Source organism: Piliocolobus tephrosceles, chromosome 6, assembly GCF_002776525.5.
Source record: "Piliocolobus tephrosceles isolate RC106 chromosome 6, ASM277652v3, whole genome shotgun sequence".
Lineage (NCBI taxonomy): Eukaryota > Metazoa > Chordata > Mammalia > Primates > Cercopithecidae > Piliocolobus > Piliocolobus tephrosceles.
This window is the reverse complement of record NC_045439.1, coordinates 4,139,070-4,157,905: the sequence shown is the minus strand read 5'-3', so window position 1 is coordinate 4,157,905 and position 18,836 is coordinate 4,139,070. Positions and strand designations below refer to the sequence as shown.

Below are 18,836 nucleotides of genomic sequence, written 5' to 3'. Positions count from 1 at the left end.
AGGTAGCTGGGATTACAGGTGTGTGCCACCACTCCCAGCTAATTTTTGTATTTTTAGTAGAGATGGGGTTTCTCCATTTTGGCTGGGCTGGTGTCAAACTCCCGACCTCAGTTGATCCACCCGCCTTGGCCTCCCAAAGTGCTGGGATTATAGGCGTGTGCCACTGTGCCCAGCCCACATTTTGTTTTCTACATAATTTAAAATAATTTTTTTGGTAAAAGAATTTCTAAATCATTTAAAATAATTATTAACTTTATGGTTTGGGGCACACAATTTGTAAAGGTATAATTTTGTGGTATCAGTAAGCAAAAAGGTTGAGGACCAAGCTGTAACGGAGTGGAGTTTTTCTGTGTTACTGAAATTAAGCTGATAGAAATTTAAATTAGTGTTATAACTTTAGGATGTTAAATGTAATCCCCATGGTAATGACAGAGAAAATCACTGTAGAATATACACAAAAGGACATGAGAAAGGAATTTAAATATTTTAATGTTCCCCAAAAACTCAACTAAACATGAGAATAGACACTAATGCAGGAAACTAGGGACAAAAACCTTAAGGCATATACAAAGCAACAAAATGACAGGCCAGGCACAGTGACTCATGCCTGTAACCCCAGCACTTTGGGAGGCTGAAGCGGGTGGATCACGAGGTCGGGAGTTCAAGACCAGCCTGGCCAAGAAGGTGAAAGCCCGTCTCTATTAAAAAAACAGAAAAATTAGCCAGGTGTAGTGGCAGCCGCCTGTAATGCCAGCCACCCGGGAGGCTGAAGCAGAGAATTGCTTGAACCCGGGAGACAGAGGTTGCAGTGAGCCAAGGTCATGCCGCTGTACTCCAGCCTGGGCGACAGAGTGAGACTCGTCTCAAATAAATAAATAAATAAAAGGAACAAAATGATAGAAATAAGTCCCTCTTTATTGGTTAATTACCTTAAATGTAAATGGATTAAACTCTCCAATCAAAAGACAAAGATTGTCAAAATGGATTTTAAAACCAATCCAGACTGGGCACGGTGGCTCACACCTGTAATCCCAGCACTTTGGGAGGCCAAGGCAGGTGGATCACCTGAGGTGAGGAGTTTGAGACCAGCCTGGGTAACATGGTGAAACCCATTCTCTACTAAAAATACAAAAATTAGCTGGGTGTGGTGGTGCATGCCTGTAATCCCAGCTACCCAGGAGGCTGAGGCAGGAGAATCACTTGAACCTGGGAGACGGAGGCTATAGTGAGCTGAGATAGAACCATTGCACTCCAGCCTGGGCAACAAGAGCAAAACTCCATCTCAAAAAAAACAAAACAGAAAACAATCCTACTATATGCTATGTATAAGAGACTCACGGCCAGGCGCAGTGGCTCATGTCTGTAATCCCAGCACTTTGGGAGGCTGAGACCAGTGGATCACAAGGTCAGGATATCGAGACCATCCTGGTTAACACGGTGGAACCTCGTCTCTACTAAAAAATACAAAAAAAATTAACCACGCTTGGTAGCAGGTGCCTGTAGTCAGTCCCAGCTACTCAGGAGGTTGAGGCAGGAGAATGGCATGAACCCGGGAGGCGGAGCTTGCAGTGAGCCGAGATCGTGCCTATGCACTCTAGCCTGCGCGACAGAGCGAGACTCCATCTCAAAAAAAAAAAAAAAAAAAAAAAAAGACTCACTTTAGATCCAGATTTGCTGGTGAAAGAATAGAAAAAGATAGTCCATGCAAATAGTAATGAAAAGAAATCGAGGTGGCTATTCTACTGTCAGACAAAAAGAGTTACAGAATTGCGGGAAGAAATAGTTCTACAATAAAAGTTGGAAACTTTAATATCCCACTATCAATAATGGATAAAAAAATAAAGAAACTATACATGATAAATCAACTAGATATAACAGACATTTATAGAACACTCTACCCAATGACAATAGCATACATTGTCTCAAATGTACATGGAATGTTTTCCAGAAGAGACCATATGTTAAGCCACAGATTAAGTGTCAGTAGATTTTAAAAGATATACAAAGTATCTTCTTATTGCAACCACAACAGGATAAAGTTAGAAATCGGTAGCAAAAGGAAAATTGGAGAATCCACAAATTTGTGCAAATTAACCATATACTCTCAGTCAACCAATTGGTAAATAAAGAAATTACAAGGGGAATTTAAAAATACTTAAAGACGAATTACAACAAAAACACGCATACCAAAATTTATGGGACAGTGAAAACAATGCTGAGGGGGAAATTTATAGCTTTAAGTACATACATAAAAAATAAGAAAAATCTCAAATCAACAACCTCAACTTTACAATTTAAGGAACTAGAAAGGAGGAAAAACTAAACTCAAAACTAGCAGAAGGAAGGAAATAATAAGCTTAGAACAGATGTAAAGGAAATAGAGACTAGAAAACCATAGAGAAAATCAGTGAAACCAAAAGTTGAATTTTTGTAAAGTTCAACAAAATTGACAAACCTTTAGTCAGATTGATCAAGAAGAAATGAGAGAAGATACAAATGATTAAAACCAGAAACAAAGTAGACCCTTACTATTGATTCAGCAAACAAAAAGGATTATGACAGGATGGTGGATCTGTTGAATACCAACAAATTGGATAACCTAGATGAAATGGACAAACCCCTAGAAACACAAAACCTACTGAGACTAAACCATGAAAATGTAGAAAACCTGAGTAGATCTATAGTTAGAGAATAGAATCAAAATCAATTATCTCCTTGGAAACAGAAGCCTTAGACACGACAGCTTCACCAGTGAATTTAACCAAGCATTTAAGGAACTAACACTATTTCTTCTCAAATTTTTCCAAACAATTGAAGAGGAGGGAGTACTTCTGAATTCACTCTATGAGGCTAGAATTATGCTGATACCAAAACTAGAAAAGATACCACAAGAAAAGTACACATCAGTATCCCTCATGAACACTGATGCAAAAATCTTCAAGAAAATGCTAGCAAATCAAATTCAGCAGCATATTAAAAGGATTATACACCATGACCAAAGTGGGATATATTCCTGGAATGCAAAGACGGTTCAACATATGAAAGTCAGTTACCTAATACACTGTTTTAACAAAATGAGGGACAAAACCACATGGTCAACTCCACTGGTGCATAAAAAGCATTTGACAAAATTCAACACCCTTTTATGGTAAAAACACTCAACAAACTGGGATAGAAACTACCCCAACATAATAAAAGCTGTATATGAAAAACAGTGAACAATTATACTTAATGGTAAAAAGCGGAAAGCTTTTCCTCTATCAGAAACAAGGCAAAATACATGCTTTTGTCACTTCAATTCAACACAGTGCTGGAAATTTTAGCCAGAGTCATTAGCCAAGAAAAAGAAATTAAGAGGCATCAAAATCAGGAAGGAAGAAGTAAAAGTATCTCTGTTTGCAGATGACACAATCTTGTATGTAGAAACCCTAAAGATTTCACAAAAAATTGTTTGAACTAATACATGAAACTGGCATAGTAGCAGCATACAAAGTCAATGCACAAAAATCAGTTGCATTTCTAAACAATGAATAATATGAAAAAGAAATTAAGAGGAAAATTCCACTTAAAATGACATTAAAAAGAATAAGGAGGTGAAAGACTTGTACAATGAAACAAGAAACATTGCTGAAATAAATTAAAGACATAAATAAATAGAAACATATTATATGTTGAGAGATTGGAAGACTTAACATTACGTGTTTGTTTTTTGGAGACAGGGTCTTGCTCTGTCACGTAGGCTGGAGTGCAGTGGCACAATCACGGCTCACTGCAGCCTCAATCTCCTAGGCTCAAGTGATCCTCCCATCTCAGACTCCCAGGTACCTAGGATTACAGGCATGCACCACTATGCCTGGCTTTTTAAAAATTTTTTGTAGAGATGGGGTCTCACTATGTTGCTCAGGCTGGTCTTGAATGCCTGGGCTCAAGTGATCCTCCTGCCTTGGCCTCCCAAAATTGTGGGATTACAGGCATGAGCCACCCCGCCTAGCCTGACTTAATATTGTTAAGCTGTCCATACCACCCAAAGTGATTTATAAGTTAATTCAATACAATTTCTATAAAACTCCCAAGGACATTTTTTGACTTGGGAGTTTTAGAATACAAAAATTTATTCTAAAATTCATATGGGATCTCAGGAGACCCTGAAAAGCCCCAACAAAGCTGAAAAAGAACAAAGCTGGAGATCTCATACTTCCTGAACTTAAAACTTACTAGAAAAATGCAGTCATTAAAACAGTGTATTGGACTTGGCTGTGGTGTGAAGAAATAAGAAGAAGAAAATAAAGAAGAAAACAGCATGATACATAAAAATAGACATAGAGACCAATGAAATCAATAGCCCAGAAATAAATCCTCTTATATAGTCAAGTGAATTTTTTTTTTTTGAGACGGACTCTTACTCTGTTGCCCAGGCTACAGTGCAGTGGCATGATCTCCGCTCACTGCAACCTCCACCTCCTGGGTTCAAATGATTCTCCTGCCTCAGCCTCCCGAGTAGCTGGGACTACAGGCATGTGGCATCACACCTGACTAATTTGTATATTTTTAGTAGAGACAGGATTTCCTGTTAGCCAGGCTGGTCTTGAACTCCTGACCTCAAGTGATTGGCCTGCATCAGCCTCCCAAAGTGCTGGGATTATAGGTGTGAGCCACCGTACCTGGCCCAGTCAAGTGATTTTTTTTTTTTTTTTTTTTGAGACGGAGTCTCGCTCTGTGGCCCAGGCTGGAGTGCAATGGCCGGATCTCAGCTCACTGCAAGCTCCACCTCCCGGGTTTACGCCATTCTCCTGCCTCAGCCTCCCAGAGTAGCTGGGACTACAGGCGCCCGCCACCTCGCCCGGCTAGCTTTTTGTATTTTTTTTTTTTTAGTAGAGACGGGGTTTCACCGTGTTAGCCAGGATGGTCTCGATCTCCTGACCTCGTGATCCGCCCATCTCGGCCTCCCAAAGTGCTGGGATTACAGGCTTGAGCCATCAAGTGATTTTTAATAAGGACATGAAGTTTGTTCCACAGGGAAAGGATAGTCTTTTCAACAAATGGTATAGGGGAAACTGGATATTAACATGCAAAAGAATGAAGTTGGACCCTTGTCTAATACCACATTCAAAAATTAACTCAAAATGGCCGGGCCTGGTGGCTCACACCTGTAATCCCAGCACTTGGGAGGCTGAGGCAGGCAGATCACTTGAGGCCAGGAGTTTGAGATCAGCCTGGCCGACATGGGGAAACTCTGTCTCTACTAAAAATACAAAAAATTAGTCAGGTGTGGTGATGCATGCCTGTAGTCTCAGCTACTCTGGAGGCTGAGGCATGAGAATCACTTGAACCCGGGAGCTGGAGGTTGCAGTGAGCCAATATTGTGTCACTGTACTCCAGCCTGGGCAAGAGAGGGGGACCCTGTCTTAAAAAAAAAAAAAAAACTCAAAATGAATTAAAGACCTAAACGTAAGAACTAAAACTATGAAACTTTTAGAAGAAAACATAGGACAAAATCTTCAAAACATTGGATTTGACAATGATTTATTGGATATAACATCAAGGCATAAGCAACGTGGAAAAATAGGCAAATTGTACTTCATGAAAATTTAAACATTTTTATACATCAAAAACACTATCAACAGAGTAAAAAGGCAGCCCACCCAATGGGAGAAAATATTTGGAAATCATGTATCTGTTAAGGGATTAATATTCAGGATATATAGGGAACTCTTAAAACTCAACAATGAGACCAGGAGTGGTGGCTCACACCTGTAATCCCAGCTACTTGGGAGGCTGAGGCACGAGAATCGCTTGAACCTGGGAGGTGGAGGTTGCATTGAGCCAAGATTGCACCATTGCACTCCAGCCTGGGCTACAGAGTGAGGCTCCATCTCAAAAACAGACAAAAAATTCAACAATGAAAAAACCCAATTCAAAAATGGGCAAAGGACTTGAATAGATGTTTCCCCAGAGAAGGTAAACAAACGGCCAATAAGCACATGAAGAATGAACATCACTAATTATCAGGGCAATGCATGTCAAAACTATACCCTACACCCATTAGGATGGCTACTGTCAAAAAAAAATGGAAATAACAAGGGTTGGTAAGGATGGGAGAAATCAGAACCCTGGTGCATTGTTCGTAGGAATAGGAGATGATGCAGCCACTACTAGAAAACAGTATGGTGGTTGCTCAAAAAGCTAAAAATAGAATTACCGTATGATACCAAAATTCAGTCCTGGGTAGGGTGTGTACCCAAGATAATTGAAAGCAGTATCTCAAAGAGATGTTTGTACGCTCATATTCATAGAAGCCTTATTCACAGTTAAAATGGAGGAGCAACCCTTGTATGTCCATCAGCGGATGAATGGAGAAACAAAATGTAGTATGTACATGCAAGAGAATATGACTAAGTCTTAAAAAGGAAGGAGTTTTGATATGTGCTATAACACGGATGAACCTTGAAGATACTGTATGAAGGAGATAAGCCAGTCAGAGTAAAGACAAATACTGTATGGTTCCATTTATATGAGGTATTTAGAGTAGTCAAAATCACGGTAAAAGGAATTTGAGGAGATTAAAAAAAAAAAAGGAATAGTAAAAATCATAAAGACAGAAAGTAGAATGGTAGTTGCCAGGGGCTGGGGAGAGGGATGAATGGGGAATTATTGTTTAATAGGGTCGGTTTCAGTTTTACAAGATTCAATAGTCCTGGAGATGGATGATGGTGATGATTGCAGAGCATTATGAATGTATTGAATACCACTGAAATGTATACTTTAGAAAGGGATCCTGGTAATTTTATGTTAGGTATTTTAACATTAAAAAATTGGGGGATGAGGGCTGGGTACGGTGGCCCAGGCCTGTAATCCCAGCACTTTGGGAGGCTGAGGTGGGCAGATCACGAGGTCAGGAGATCGAGACCATCCTGGCTAACAAGGTGAAACCCCATCTCTACTAAAAATACGAAAAAAAACATTAACAGGACATGGTGGCGGGCGCCTGTGGTCCCAGCTACTCGGGAGGCTGAGGCAGGAGAATCGCTTGAACCCAGGAGGTGGAGGTTGCGGTGAGCCAAGATCGTGCCACTGCACTCCAGCCTGGCAACAGAGTGAGATTCCATCTCAAAAATAAAAATAAAAATTGGGGGTGAGGGCAGGGTGCAGTGGCTCACATCTGTAATCCCAGCACTTTGGGAGGCCAAGGCAGGAGGATTCCTTGTGCCCAGGAGATCGAGACCAGCCTGGGCAATATAGTGAGACCTTGTCTCTACAAAAAAATTTAAAAATTAGCTGGGTGTGGGGCACACGTCTGTAGTCCCAGCTACTTGGGAGGCTGAGGCGGGAGGATCGCTTGAGCCTGGGAGGTTGAGGCTGCAGTGAACTGTGATTGCACCACTGCCGTTCTGCCTAGGTGTATTTGTTTTCTGGGTTTTTTTTGTTGTTGTTTATTGTTTTTTTGAGACAGAGCCTTGCTCTGTCGCCCAGGCTGGATGCAATGGCATGATCTCGGCTCACCGCAACCTTCGCCTCCTGGGTTCCAGTGATTCTCCTGCCTCAGCCTCCCGAATAGCTGGGATTACAGGCATCTGCCACCACGCCCAGCTAATTTTTGTGTTTTTAGTAGAGACAGGGTTTCACCATGTTGGCCAGACGTCTCGAACTCCTGACCGCAGGTGATCTGCTTGCCTTGGCCTCCCAAAGTGCTGGGATTACAGGTGTGATCCACCATGCCCAGCCCTGTTTGTGTTTTTTTTCAAAAGATGTGATTTCTGACTTGCATATGTAATCAAGAATATGTATGGACTGCAGCCTGATGAAGTTTTTCACTCCATTGGTAACGTCCTCCTTGTTTTACATTTTCAAAGCCTGCGTAGTTACAGATTCATTTGTTTTCAACGTTTCTCCAGGGGAAGACGGAATCTATCACTGTGGTGAAGCTGCTGAGTTGCTTTGATGACCTGGTGGCAGCAGGCACAGCCTCTGGCAGGGTTGCAGTTTTTCAACTTGTGTCTTCATTGCCAGGAAGAAATAAACAGGTGAGTACTCATGATCTGAACACGTGTTAACTTCTTGGTAAATTCCTCATGGATTTTTAAAATGAGAAATCCTCATCTGCTTAGAAAGTTTATGCTCAGAGAAAGCCGGGCACAGTGGCTCACACCTGTAATCCCAGTAATTTGGAAGGCCAAGGCGGGCTGATCATGAGGTCAAGAGATCAAGACCATCCTGGCTAACATGGTAAAACCCTGTCTCTACTAAAAATACAAAACTTGGCCAGGCGCAGTGGCTCACGCCTGTAATCCCAGCACTTTGGGAGGCCGAGGGGGGCGGATCACAAGGTCAGGAAATTGAGACCATCCTGGCTAACATGGTGAAACCCCGTCTCTACTAAAAAATACAAAAAATTAGCCAGGTGTGGTGGCGGGTGCCTGTAGTTCCAGCTACTCAGGAGGCTGAGGCAGGAGAATGGCGTGAACCTAGGAGATGGAGCTTGCAGTGAGCTGAGATCGCGCCACTGCACTCCAGCCTGGGCGACAGAGCAAAACTCCGTCTCAAAAAAAAAAAAAAAAAGAAAAAAAATACAAAAATTAACTTGGCGTGGTGGTGTGTGCCTGTAGTCCCAGCTACTCGGGAGGCTGAGGCAGGAGAATTACTTGAACCCAGGAGGCAGAGATCGCAGTGAGCCGAGATTGCAACACACTACTGCACGCCAGCCTGATGGAGTGAGACTCCGTCTCAAAAAAAAAAAAAAAAATTTATGCTCAGAGAAGCTTAACACTGTGCTGTTTATAATTGGAGAACGTTTTTGTGCCGAGTTGAACACTTGGCATAAAGTACAGGTGGGTCATTTCATTTTTGCTTAATATCCTCAAGGTGTGCTCTCTGTGGGTTTTGGAGGTGACTAGAGGGATGGAACCTTGTGCAGGGTTCTGCTTGGAAAAGGAGATTGGGAAAACCAGCTCTTCTGTAACTAGGAGCGATTGTATACCTTTTCCATGGAGCCCCAGCTCACAGCCTTTATCCTTTTCTTTTTCTTGTGTATATTTTTATCCCCTGTTCATAGCTTCGGAGATTTGATGTCACTGGTATTCACAAAAACAGCATTACAGCTCTGGCTTGGAGCCCCAACGGAATGAAACTGTTCTCTGGAGATGACAAAGGCAAAATTGTTTATTCCTCTCTGGATCTAGACCAGGTAAAATTATTTTCAGAAATACTGTTGGCTCTTGCCTTCTTACATTTGGAAAAACTATATTTATAATTGTATTTTTATTCAGTTTGTATTCTTGATCATTGTCCCTTTATAATCTCAATTGTTATTTGTAACATTTACTTTTATAGACTTATGTTTTATAAGCTTCCACTTCTAAGACTAAGGAGTTGGCCTACTGGAACATTCACTTTTTTCATTCCACTGTTGTGTATTACTTCTACTTGGAAAAGAAGCTGTTATCATTCCTACTTCCTGAAAGGTTAGTAGGAGTGATGCCAGGCACTTCTGAATCCTAACTGGACAAGTCAGTGATTTCAATGGATGGAGGACTCTCTGCCAGCCGCCTGGCCTGTGTGAGATGACCTCATGTGACAGGAAGTGGCAGAGGAGAAGGTTAGGTGGCAGTATGGTGAAGATGAAGAAGCTGGAGCTCCGAGAGATCCAGGAACTAGCCCAGGGTTGCAGGCTTGCACCTCACAGGGCTTGCTTTCAAACCGAGGTTCTGCTTCGATGCCCATGCCTTTTCCACTGCACGTGTGGCTTTATGATCTGCTGGGTTTTATTTGTTTTGTCATGTGTCTGCAACCAAACGGAACTCCTTGGTGGCACAGTCCTTTCTTTTTCTTATTTGTAACCTTCATTCCTAGAGCACTGTCAGAATTCAGCAATTTTTTTTTTTTTTTTCTTGAGACGGAGTCTCGCTCTTGTCACCCAGGCTAGAGTGCAGTGGCGCAATCTCGGCTCGTTACAACCTCTGCCTCCCGGGTTCAAGCAATTCTCCTGCCTCAGCCTCCCGAGTAGCTGGGATTACAGGGACCTGCCATCATGCCTGACTAAATTTTTCTATTTATGTAGAGATGGGGTTTCACCATGTTGGTCAGGCTGGTCTTGAACTCCTGACCTCAGGTGATCTGCCCACCTTGGCCTCCCAAAGTGCTGAGATTACAGTCGTGAGCCACCGTGCCCGGCCAAGAATTCAGCAATTACTAGCTGCATGACTTTCAGTCCCTCTGATCCAAGACTGACCTATTACAAATATTCTCTAGTAGTAGTTTTCAAGCTTTGTAGTCATAGGATCCCTTTACACTCTTAGAAAGAGGACCCCAAAGCATTTTTGTTTATATAGGTCATCTCTACCGAGTACACTGTGTTAGAAGTTAAAACTGATAAATTTTAAAATGTATATTTTTTTTGAGATGGAGTCTCGCTCTGTTGCCCAGGCTGGAGTGCAGTGGGACAATCTCAGCTCACTGCAACCTCTGCCTTCCGGGTTCAAGCAATTCTCATGCCTCAGCCTCCTGAGTAGGTGGGACTACAGGCAACTGCCACCATGCCCATCTAATTTTTTGTATTTTTTGTAGAGACGGTGTTTCACCGGATGGTCTCGATCTCCTGACCTTGTGATCCTCCCACCTCAGCCTCCCAAAGTGCTGGGATTACAGGCGTGAGCCACTGCACCTGGCTGACATTTAAAAATATTTTTACTTTGAAATAATAAATCCATAATATCTGAACATAAGTGACATATTTTCTGAAAATATCTCTATATCTCTGTTTTCAAAACAGGTGACAAGAGAGTGGCATTGAGTTATATTTTTACAAATCTTTATTATCTGGCTTAATAGAAGATGACTGGATTCTGCATTCAATCTGTTGCCATACATTGTTTTGATTGAAGTATATAAAGAAAATCTGGCCTTACACAGACATGTAGTTGGAAATGGGAGGAGTATTTTGATAGCCTTTTCAGATAATTGTGGGCATTCTTTAATAATATCCTCATATTGACAAATGGTAGTTGCTTTAAAGGTTACAGTGACAAATGACAAACGGTAGTTTCTTTAAAGGTTAGTAAAAATGTGGAATCTGAAACCATGTGGATGAATTTTTCCTACTCTGTTACATTAAAATCTACTTTACACATGTTGGATTTTGTAACATTATGTATTGGTCACTTAGAAAATACTATTCACAGAGTGGTGTAGATCTTCCAAATGTTGACACTTTTTTTTTTTTTTGAGACATGGTCTTACTCCTCTCACCCAGGCTGGTGTGCAGTAGTGCAATCATGGCTCACTGGAGCTTCGACTTCCCAGGTTCAGGTGATTCTCCCACCTTGGCCTCCCAAATAACTGGGACTACAGGTGCACACCATCATGCCCAGCTGATTTTTTGTATTTTTATAGAGACAGGGCTTTGCCATGTTGCACAGGCTGGTCTTGAACATCTGGGCTCAAGCAGTCTGCCCACCGCAGCCTTCCAAAGTTCTAGGATTACAGGTGTGAGCCACCGTGCCGGCTGGTACATTTTCTAATACAATATCAAAAAAAAAAAAAAACCTTTGTTAACATCAACATCATTGTAATCAGGAAAGTCTAGCTATAAGGAATCGTCAAGTTCACAGGGACAGGTACAAGTTTTCGTATTGCTAATCTTCACATGAGAGCAACAAATACCATTACTTGTTTTCCTTGAAGTGACAGGCTTTTGTTTTTTGAGAAAATGTCTGCTAAATACCCAAATTTGAATAATTACAGCATTTCAAATAAAAATGGTGTTTTGTGAAGAAAGCAGCAGGCTCAGCTCATAGCTGCAACAGTTGTACAAGTGCTTTTCCTTGAGAGAACCACTGAGTGTGTTTCAGTGTGCAGCAGAAGGGAGAATAGAAAACTACCTATCCTCTGGCCAGGCACGGTGTCTCACACCTGTAATTCCAGCACTTTGGGAGGCCAAGGCAGAATGATCACTTGAGCCTAGGAGTTTGAGACCAGTCTGGGCAACATGACAAAACCCCATTTCTACCAAAAAACATATAAAAATTAGCCAGGCATGGTGGCACACACCTGTAATCCCAGCTACTCTGGAGGCTGAGGTTGGAGGATCACTTGAGCCTTGGAGGTGGATATTGCAGTGAGCTGAGATTGCACCACTGTATTCCAGTCTAGGCCAAGAGCCAGAACCTGTCTAAAAAAAAAGTTTGCAACATTTTCATGTAATGGAAATTTCTTTATCTTGATTTTGGTATTGGTTACATGAAAAATTCTTAGAATTGTATACCTAAAAAAGGACGAAATTTACTGTAAGTTTTACCAACAAATCTGACATTGCCCCCTGCTTCCCTCACAAAATGTCAGTGATGTTACAGCAATATTTCTGAAATAATTGATGAAACTTTTCAAATATACTGGATTTCATATATATATATTTCATATATATATACAAAAAAATATATATATATGTATTTCATATATGTATATTTTTTGAGATGGAGTCTCGCTCTGTTGCCCAGGCTGGAGTGCAGTGGCGTGATCTTGGCTCACTGCAACCCTTGCCTGTGGGTTCAAATGATTCTCCTGCCTCAGCCTCCCAAGTAGCTGGGATTACAGGCATGTGCCACCTCGCCCAGCTAAATTTTGTAATTTTAGTAGAGACGAGGTTTCACGATGTTGGCCAGGCTGGTCTCGAACTCCTGACCTCAAATGATCCACCCACCTCAGCCTCCCAAAATATAGGGATTACAAGTGTGAGCCACTGCACCCAGCCGGATGACACTTTTCTATACGAATAACTTATAGAATCAAATTTTTAATACAATGAAATATGCTCTGTGTTAGCAGTCAGATACCTTCTAGAATTTTACTTTGTGTTTATATATAAAATATGTTTTTTGTTTTTGCTTATTTGTTTTTGTAAAGACAGAGTCTCACTCTGTTACCTGGGCTAGAGTGCGGTGGTATGATCACAGCTCACTGTAGTCTGAACTCGTGGGCTCAAATGATCCTTCTGTCTCAGCCTCCCAAGTAGCGGGGATCACAGACACATGCCAATACACGTGGCTAATAAAATGGTTTTTTTTTTTGTAGAGACAGGATCTCACAATGTTGCCCAGGCTGGTCTTGTAAAATATCATTTTATGTTCATAGCATTTTATATATTTAATATCATTTAATTTCTTCTGACCTCCTGTATTCTATGACCCTTTCGGTTGGCAAGTATATAATGTCCTCAAAACTGCTTTGAGCACTTTGTGAGGGGAGACTGTAATATGAACTTACAGAGCTGATTATTGTCACAATAATTTTATAGAAGGTTCCATTCCATTGTTTTATAATAGAAGAAGCAATACACACAGTGCAACAGATTTCTGTTTAGATCTTTATGGATGCTTCTTTGAACTCTCTACATGTTTACTGCGTCATCCCTGAGCCTGCTGTGGTGCACAGTAAAGAATGTATCTACTGAGGACATGTTTTTAAAAATTATGCAGATTTTTTAAATGTTTCTTGTCAAACTGGATGTAGCATGAGGGAGATGTTGGTATGGACTATTTTCCCATCCATCAGATAATCTCTCTGTGGTGGGTTGAGAGTGAATCTGCAGAGAGGGAAAGCATACATTAGGTAGGGTGCAAGCTGACCTAAGCACAGCTCGCAGGAAGGACCCTGACTTGTCCTAAGGGAGGTCCATTCTTTAGCCTGGCGCTGATGTGAGGCGTAACCGGACTTTCTCTGCCAGGGGCTCTGTAACTCCCAGCTGGTGTTGGAGGAGCCGTCTTCCATCGTGCAGCTGGATTATAGCCAGAAGGTGCTGCTGGTCTCTACTCTGCAAAGAAGTCTGCTCTTTTACACTGAAGAAAAGTCTGTAAGGCAAATTGGAACACAGCCAAGGAAAAGGTAAGTTCCGTACGTTTTCCTGTTTGGCCTAAACGCTGGGCCTTGTTGTAGAGGGTGCTTTAGGGTTTCCTAGGTCTCCTCTTTGGCGGACGCAAGCCCACAGCGGCTCTAAGCCTGGGGTTCCTGGTGGGGCCCTGTGCCTGCTTAGGATTTCTCCTCCCAGAGGCAGACAAGAAGAGTGGGTTCCTCTTGTTGCAGAGCTGTAGGAGCCTGCACGCACAGCCACTCTGCCTCTCAAAGTGCCACGGTCCATCCGTTCCTTGTGTAGGCACCTCCTCCACACAGCCCTGGTGAGGGGTCAGGGTTGTGGGGCTCACTCATTATTCAGCACGTGTTTACCATGCACCCTGGGCACTGTGGCAGGCTCAGCAGTGACATGGTAAACACGGCAGATCTGAGCCTTCCGTTGTGGAAATGGAAATGCAGATAAAACACTTGTTGACCGTTGCGGCAGCTGCTATGGACCAAAATACACAGGATGCTGTGTGAGTGTAGACACACTTGTCCAGCTGAAGGGTCAGGGAAGACATCCTGAAGGCGTGGGTTCCAGGTGCCAGGTTCTACCTGGGATTACAGGCATGTGCTACCACGCCTGGCTAATTTTGTATTTTTAGTAGAGATGGGGTTTCACCATGTTGGTCAGGCTGGTCTCAAACTCCCGACCTCAGGTGATCCACCTGCCTCGGCCTCCCAAAGTGCTGGGATTACAAGTGTGAGCCACCACGCCCAGCCTGCTGAATACCCTCTTAATTCCATCAACAATCTGGCCTTTTTATATCTGCAGTCTCCCTATTGGCCCCTGGAGAACTCAGTGGAATTTATGGTCCTGCAGATCTTAGTTCTTCCGTTCCCTCTGCCAGTATCCTACTCCTCTGGCATTTTATCCTGGTTCATCTGTCAATGTCTTACTGCACTGTGTCTTGGAAGGAAGGCAGGGTGTAAAGACAGGCATTGAAAACCAATTACCTTGTGGGTCCTATTCCCACCAGTCTCTCTTAAAACCTGACCCTTGGCCGGGTGCGGTGGCTCACGCCTATAATCCTAGCACTTTGGGAGGCCGAGGTGGGCGGATCACTTGAGGTCAGGAGTTCAAGAACAGCCTGGCCAACATGGTGAAACCTCCTCTCTACTAAAAACACAAAAGTTAGCCGGGCGTTGTGGCGGGCGCCTGTAATCCCAGCTACTCAGGAGACTGAGGCAGGAGAATCACTTGAACCCGGGAGACGAAGGTTGCAGTGAGCTAACACCGCACCACTGTACTCCAGCCTGGGTGACAGCAAGACTCCATCTCAAAAAAATCAAAAACAAAAAATGAACCTGGCCCTTTAACCTCTTGTGTGGAGACCCAAGCAGTTTCTGTAACCCTCTCCTAGTGCGTCTGTGCAGCGCAGTCTTTAGGGAACATGGATTGAAAGCATGCTCTGCACCAGGAACTGGTTTAGGATGCAGAAACAGATAAACGTGTCCCCTTCTCAGAAGGAAAGAGATTTTATTGAGCCTTGAAGAAATGGGGGCTAACAGAATAAAAGGAAATGTTCTTAGCATCTGTGTCTTAAAGACTTGCTTTCTGCTGTAGGCTATTGTGTGTGTCTCTGCCTGGAAGCAGTGCTTCCCTCACAACTGTTTAGCTGGGCATGTACACGTGGAGGTGTGGCAGCAAGTAAGGAGGCATCCGAGGAGACAAGGCCTCTGCCCTCAAACACAATGGGAGAGACTGTCGGTCAGCAGGAGGAGAGTAGAGGCTATCAGTGCTGTAAAGGAGCGGGCAGGGTGAAGCATTAGGGAGCGCTAGGCATGGGGCAGGATGTTGCATTTGGATAGAATGGTCAGGAAAGGCCTCTACAAGGGCAGTGATCTTTGAGCTGAAGCCTGGGAAGAGCTGCTAGAAGAGCATTCCAGGCTCAGGGAACAGCATATGCCAAGACCTCAGTTGGGCCAGGGCTTAGATGTTCAAGAAGCCAGAAGTGACTAGGGCACTGGCTGTGGCAGGAGTCCAGGGGAGCCGCGGGGAGGCTGGCACGGGAGTCCAGGGAAACCACTGACTGAGCTGGAGACTGGGGAAGGCTGGGCCGGAGGTCAGGACATCAGGACCTCTGCTGTGGACATAGGGGGTTTGACGGGTCTGTCACGTTGCCGTGCGGGAGTCGCAGAAGAGAGTTCTGTGGACCAGTCTGGAGCCCAGGGAAGAAGTCTTGACCAGAGGGGAAAATGAGGTCACCAGATACAGGTGACATTGACACCTGACATTGGATGAATCCACACAGGGAGTATCTATTCATTCGGTGCTCTGCCCTGCTCCAGGTACTCCTCATCTGGGGATATCTGTGAACAAGGCAGAACAGATCTGTAATCTCAGGGAGCTGTGTGCAGAGTGGTGAACAGATAAACATGTCAGAGGTGCAGAGCCAGAGACGGAGGCGCAGGAGACACAGGTGTCTCTTTAATAGGATGACAGGGAAGGCTCCTCTGAGGAGGTAGCCTGGGCTGATTCCTGAAGCAAGGAGGCAACTAGTGCGAGAAGACCTTAGAGAGAGACCCTGGAGGCAGAGGGCCCCCTGCACCCCGAGGATCTGAGCAGCCAGGCCAGCTGTGTGGAGCAGGGTGCGGGGAGCCCTCTCCTGTCATCTCTGTGGGCCCTGCCCATGGGGCTCTTTCAGTCCAGTGCTGTGGCCAGTCACAGAGAACTGTGGCCAAGCCAGGGAGGTCACGCTGGCTGCTGCTTGGAATATATTGGAGGGGGCAGGTGTGGCAGCTCAGCAGGGCCAGCGAGGGTTCTGGGTGATCCAGGTAGGAGATGACAGGATGGGGCGGGGTCAGTGGTGAGACTGCTTCCAAGGCAGAGCTGGCAGATCTGCTGCCATGTTGGTTCTGGGGTGTGAGAGGGATGAGTTAGAGATGATTCCTAGGTCTGTGGTCTGTGCAGCTGGGTGAGTGGCCATGCTGTGGATTGATGCAGAGAATCCTGGAGGCACGAGGAGAAGGAGGAGATGAAACAGCCTGCTGTGGCCCTGCCCTGTCCCCTCCCCATGGTAGAGAACTGGCGTGGGAGGTGGGTGGCAGGTGTGCCTCTCAGGGAGCTGTGCACCGGCAGCCGCTGGCATGCAGACAGGAGCTCGCCTAGGGAGATTTGGGGAGGCCTTGTGTTCTGAAGAGGAAATGGCATCAGGAGAGAACAGGAGTCGGGGGGTCAGAGGAGTCAGAGGCCACATGGAGGGACATAGCAGCTGCTGCGAGACCAGGGGCTGAGACAGCTGTGATGGGCCTGGGTCTGTAGCACGGAGGCTATGCACAGCCCTTCTCATCAGCAGGGCCAAGGGATTGGAAGGGCTAAAAGAGGAGTGGACAGCGAGTATGGAGAGCTTTTGGGAGGAGTGTTTTTGCAGAAGAGAGCAAAGAAAGAAAAATAAGTGGTGCCCAGGGGGACCGTGTGGCCTGCTGGGAATTTTGGGAGAGGGGCCATGTGGCAGCACATTGGTGTGTGATGTGGGTGCCTGTGGAGGGAACACAGTGCTGGTGGGGACAGAGTGCAGGCGGTGGCCTCAGTTGGCCCGCTTATGGGCAGCAGTGTAGGGTTGACCAGAAACCGGGCCAGAGATGCTCTTCCAGAGGACGGGCAGGGCACTGAGCCCAGGGCAGGTGCAGGCAGGTCAGGGGACTCAGAGGTAGAAGATGAGGGGTCCTCTTCTCTTCGAGTCTGTGGATCTCTTCAGACCGGACGATGTGTGTGTTACATCCAGAACACCTCAGAGACGCCAGCCACGCGCAGCCGTGGGTTTGCTATCCTGTGTATGTTCCATTGTTCATGTGTCAGAGCCCTCTGCAGACCTGTTACTGCGTCTCCTGTGAGTCTAGTGCCCAGGGAAGCCCTCCCTGGCAGTAGCACTGTGCCCTGGGGAGGGAGGAGGAGATGAAGCAATCTGTAGGTGTGGCACCCGCGTCTGGGTAAGAGCCAGCACCCGGTTCTGGAACCCCGCCACCAGCACATCTGTTTGGATGGCTGGTGGGTGTTTAGCTGTTGAGATCTCTGACAGGGCTTCTGTGGATCCTTCTTCTCTCCCAGCTTAGACTTTCAGGCTCCCATTTTGGGTGCTGTCAGCTTTCAGCATATCAAGTCTGTGGCACCATACATCACGCACAAAATCAAAAAACCCTATTATTTTATAGCTAGAATTTGTTAGCCAGAAAACACTCCTTATATATCAACGTGGTCTATAAAGGGAATTTATTTGTTTAGGTAATCAATGAGTTTTTGGAAATCATCTCTACAGAAATTAAGAAATTTTGTTAATTTCTTTATGATTTTAGAATCCTGCAATACTTAGACCTTAAAAGTTGGAATTTTGGTGTCAAATTCAGAAAGCACCAGCAAGTACTGCAGAATCGCACTGCAAGTGGATGGTGGCTGAGTTGGGGGCTTAGGACAGTTTCTCTAGCTGGTTCTTCACAACTTCACTGCCTTTGACCAACCCACTCATCAGACATTTCCGTTCTCTTTTCTTTAGAGACAGGGTCTTGCTCTGTTACCAAGGCTGGAGTGCAGTGGTGTGGTCACAGCTCACTGCAGCTTTGAACACCTGGGTTCAGGCGATCCTCCTCCCTCAGCCTCCTGAGTAACTAGGACTACAGGGACGCACCACCATGCCTGTCTAAATGTTTTAATTTGTAGAGATGGAGTCTCTCTCTCTGTGTCACCCAGGCTGCTGTCAAACTCCTGGGCTCCAGCAGTCCTCCCTCCTTGGCCTCCAAACGTGCTAGGATTACAGGTGTGAGCTACCATGCCATTCAGCCATTCAGCAGTTTTCGAGGCAGCCACTCCCAGGACCGTGCTCAGCAGGGCTGCTTTCCCCTTCCTCCAGGGGAAGAGTCCAAGAGTCCACCCGGTGTTCAGGACCTCGCCTTCTCATGCCCACTCAGATGCACCACCTTGATCTAGCTCTTTGAGCCTCAGATGTGGCGCTTCCAGA

The 18,836-nt window shown here is 44.8% G+C and overlaps 1 protein-coding gene across 2 annotated transcripts in view; it reads left to right on the top strand.

Annotated features, from left to right (window-relative positions):
* Positions 1-18,836, top strand: part of TECPR2 (tectonin beta-propeller repeat containing 2) — a 102,277-nt gene that overhangs the window by 38,748 nt on the left and 44,693 nt on the right. For both annotated transcript variants that reach the window (XM_026455239.2, XM_026455238.1), the window contains exons 3-5: positions 7,893-8,021; positions 9,050-9,181; positions 13,715-13,872. In XM_026455239.2, coding sequence (XP_026311024.1) covers positions 7,893-8,021; positions 9,050-9,181; positions 13,715-13,872 — 419 coding nt within the window. The remainder of the gene's footprint in view (positions 1-7,892; positions 8,022-9,049; positions 9,182-13,714; positions 13,873-18,836) is intronic.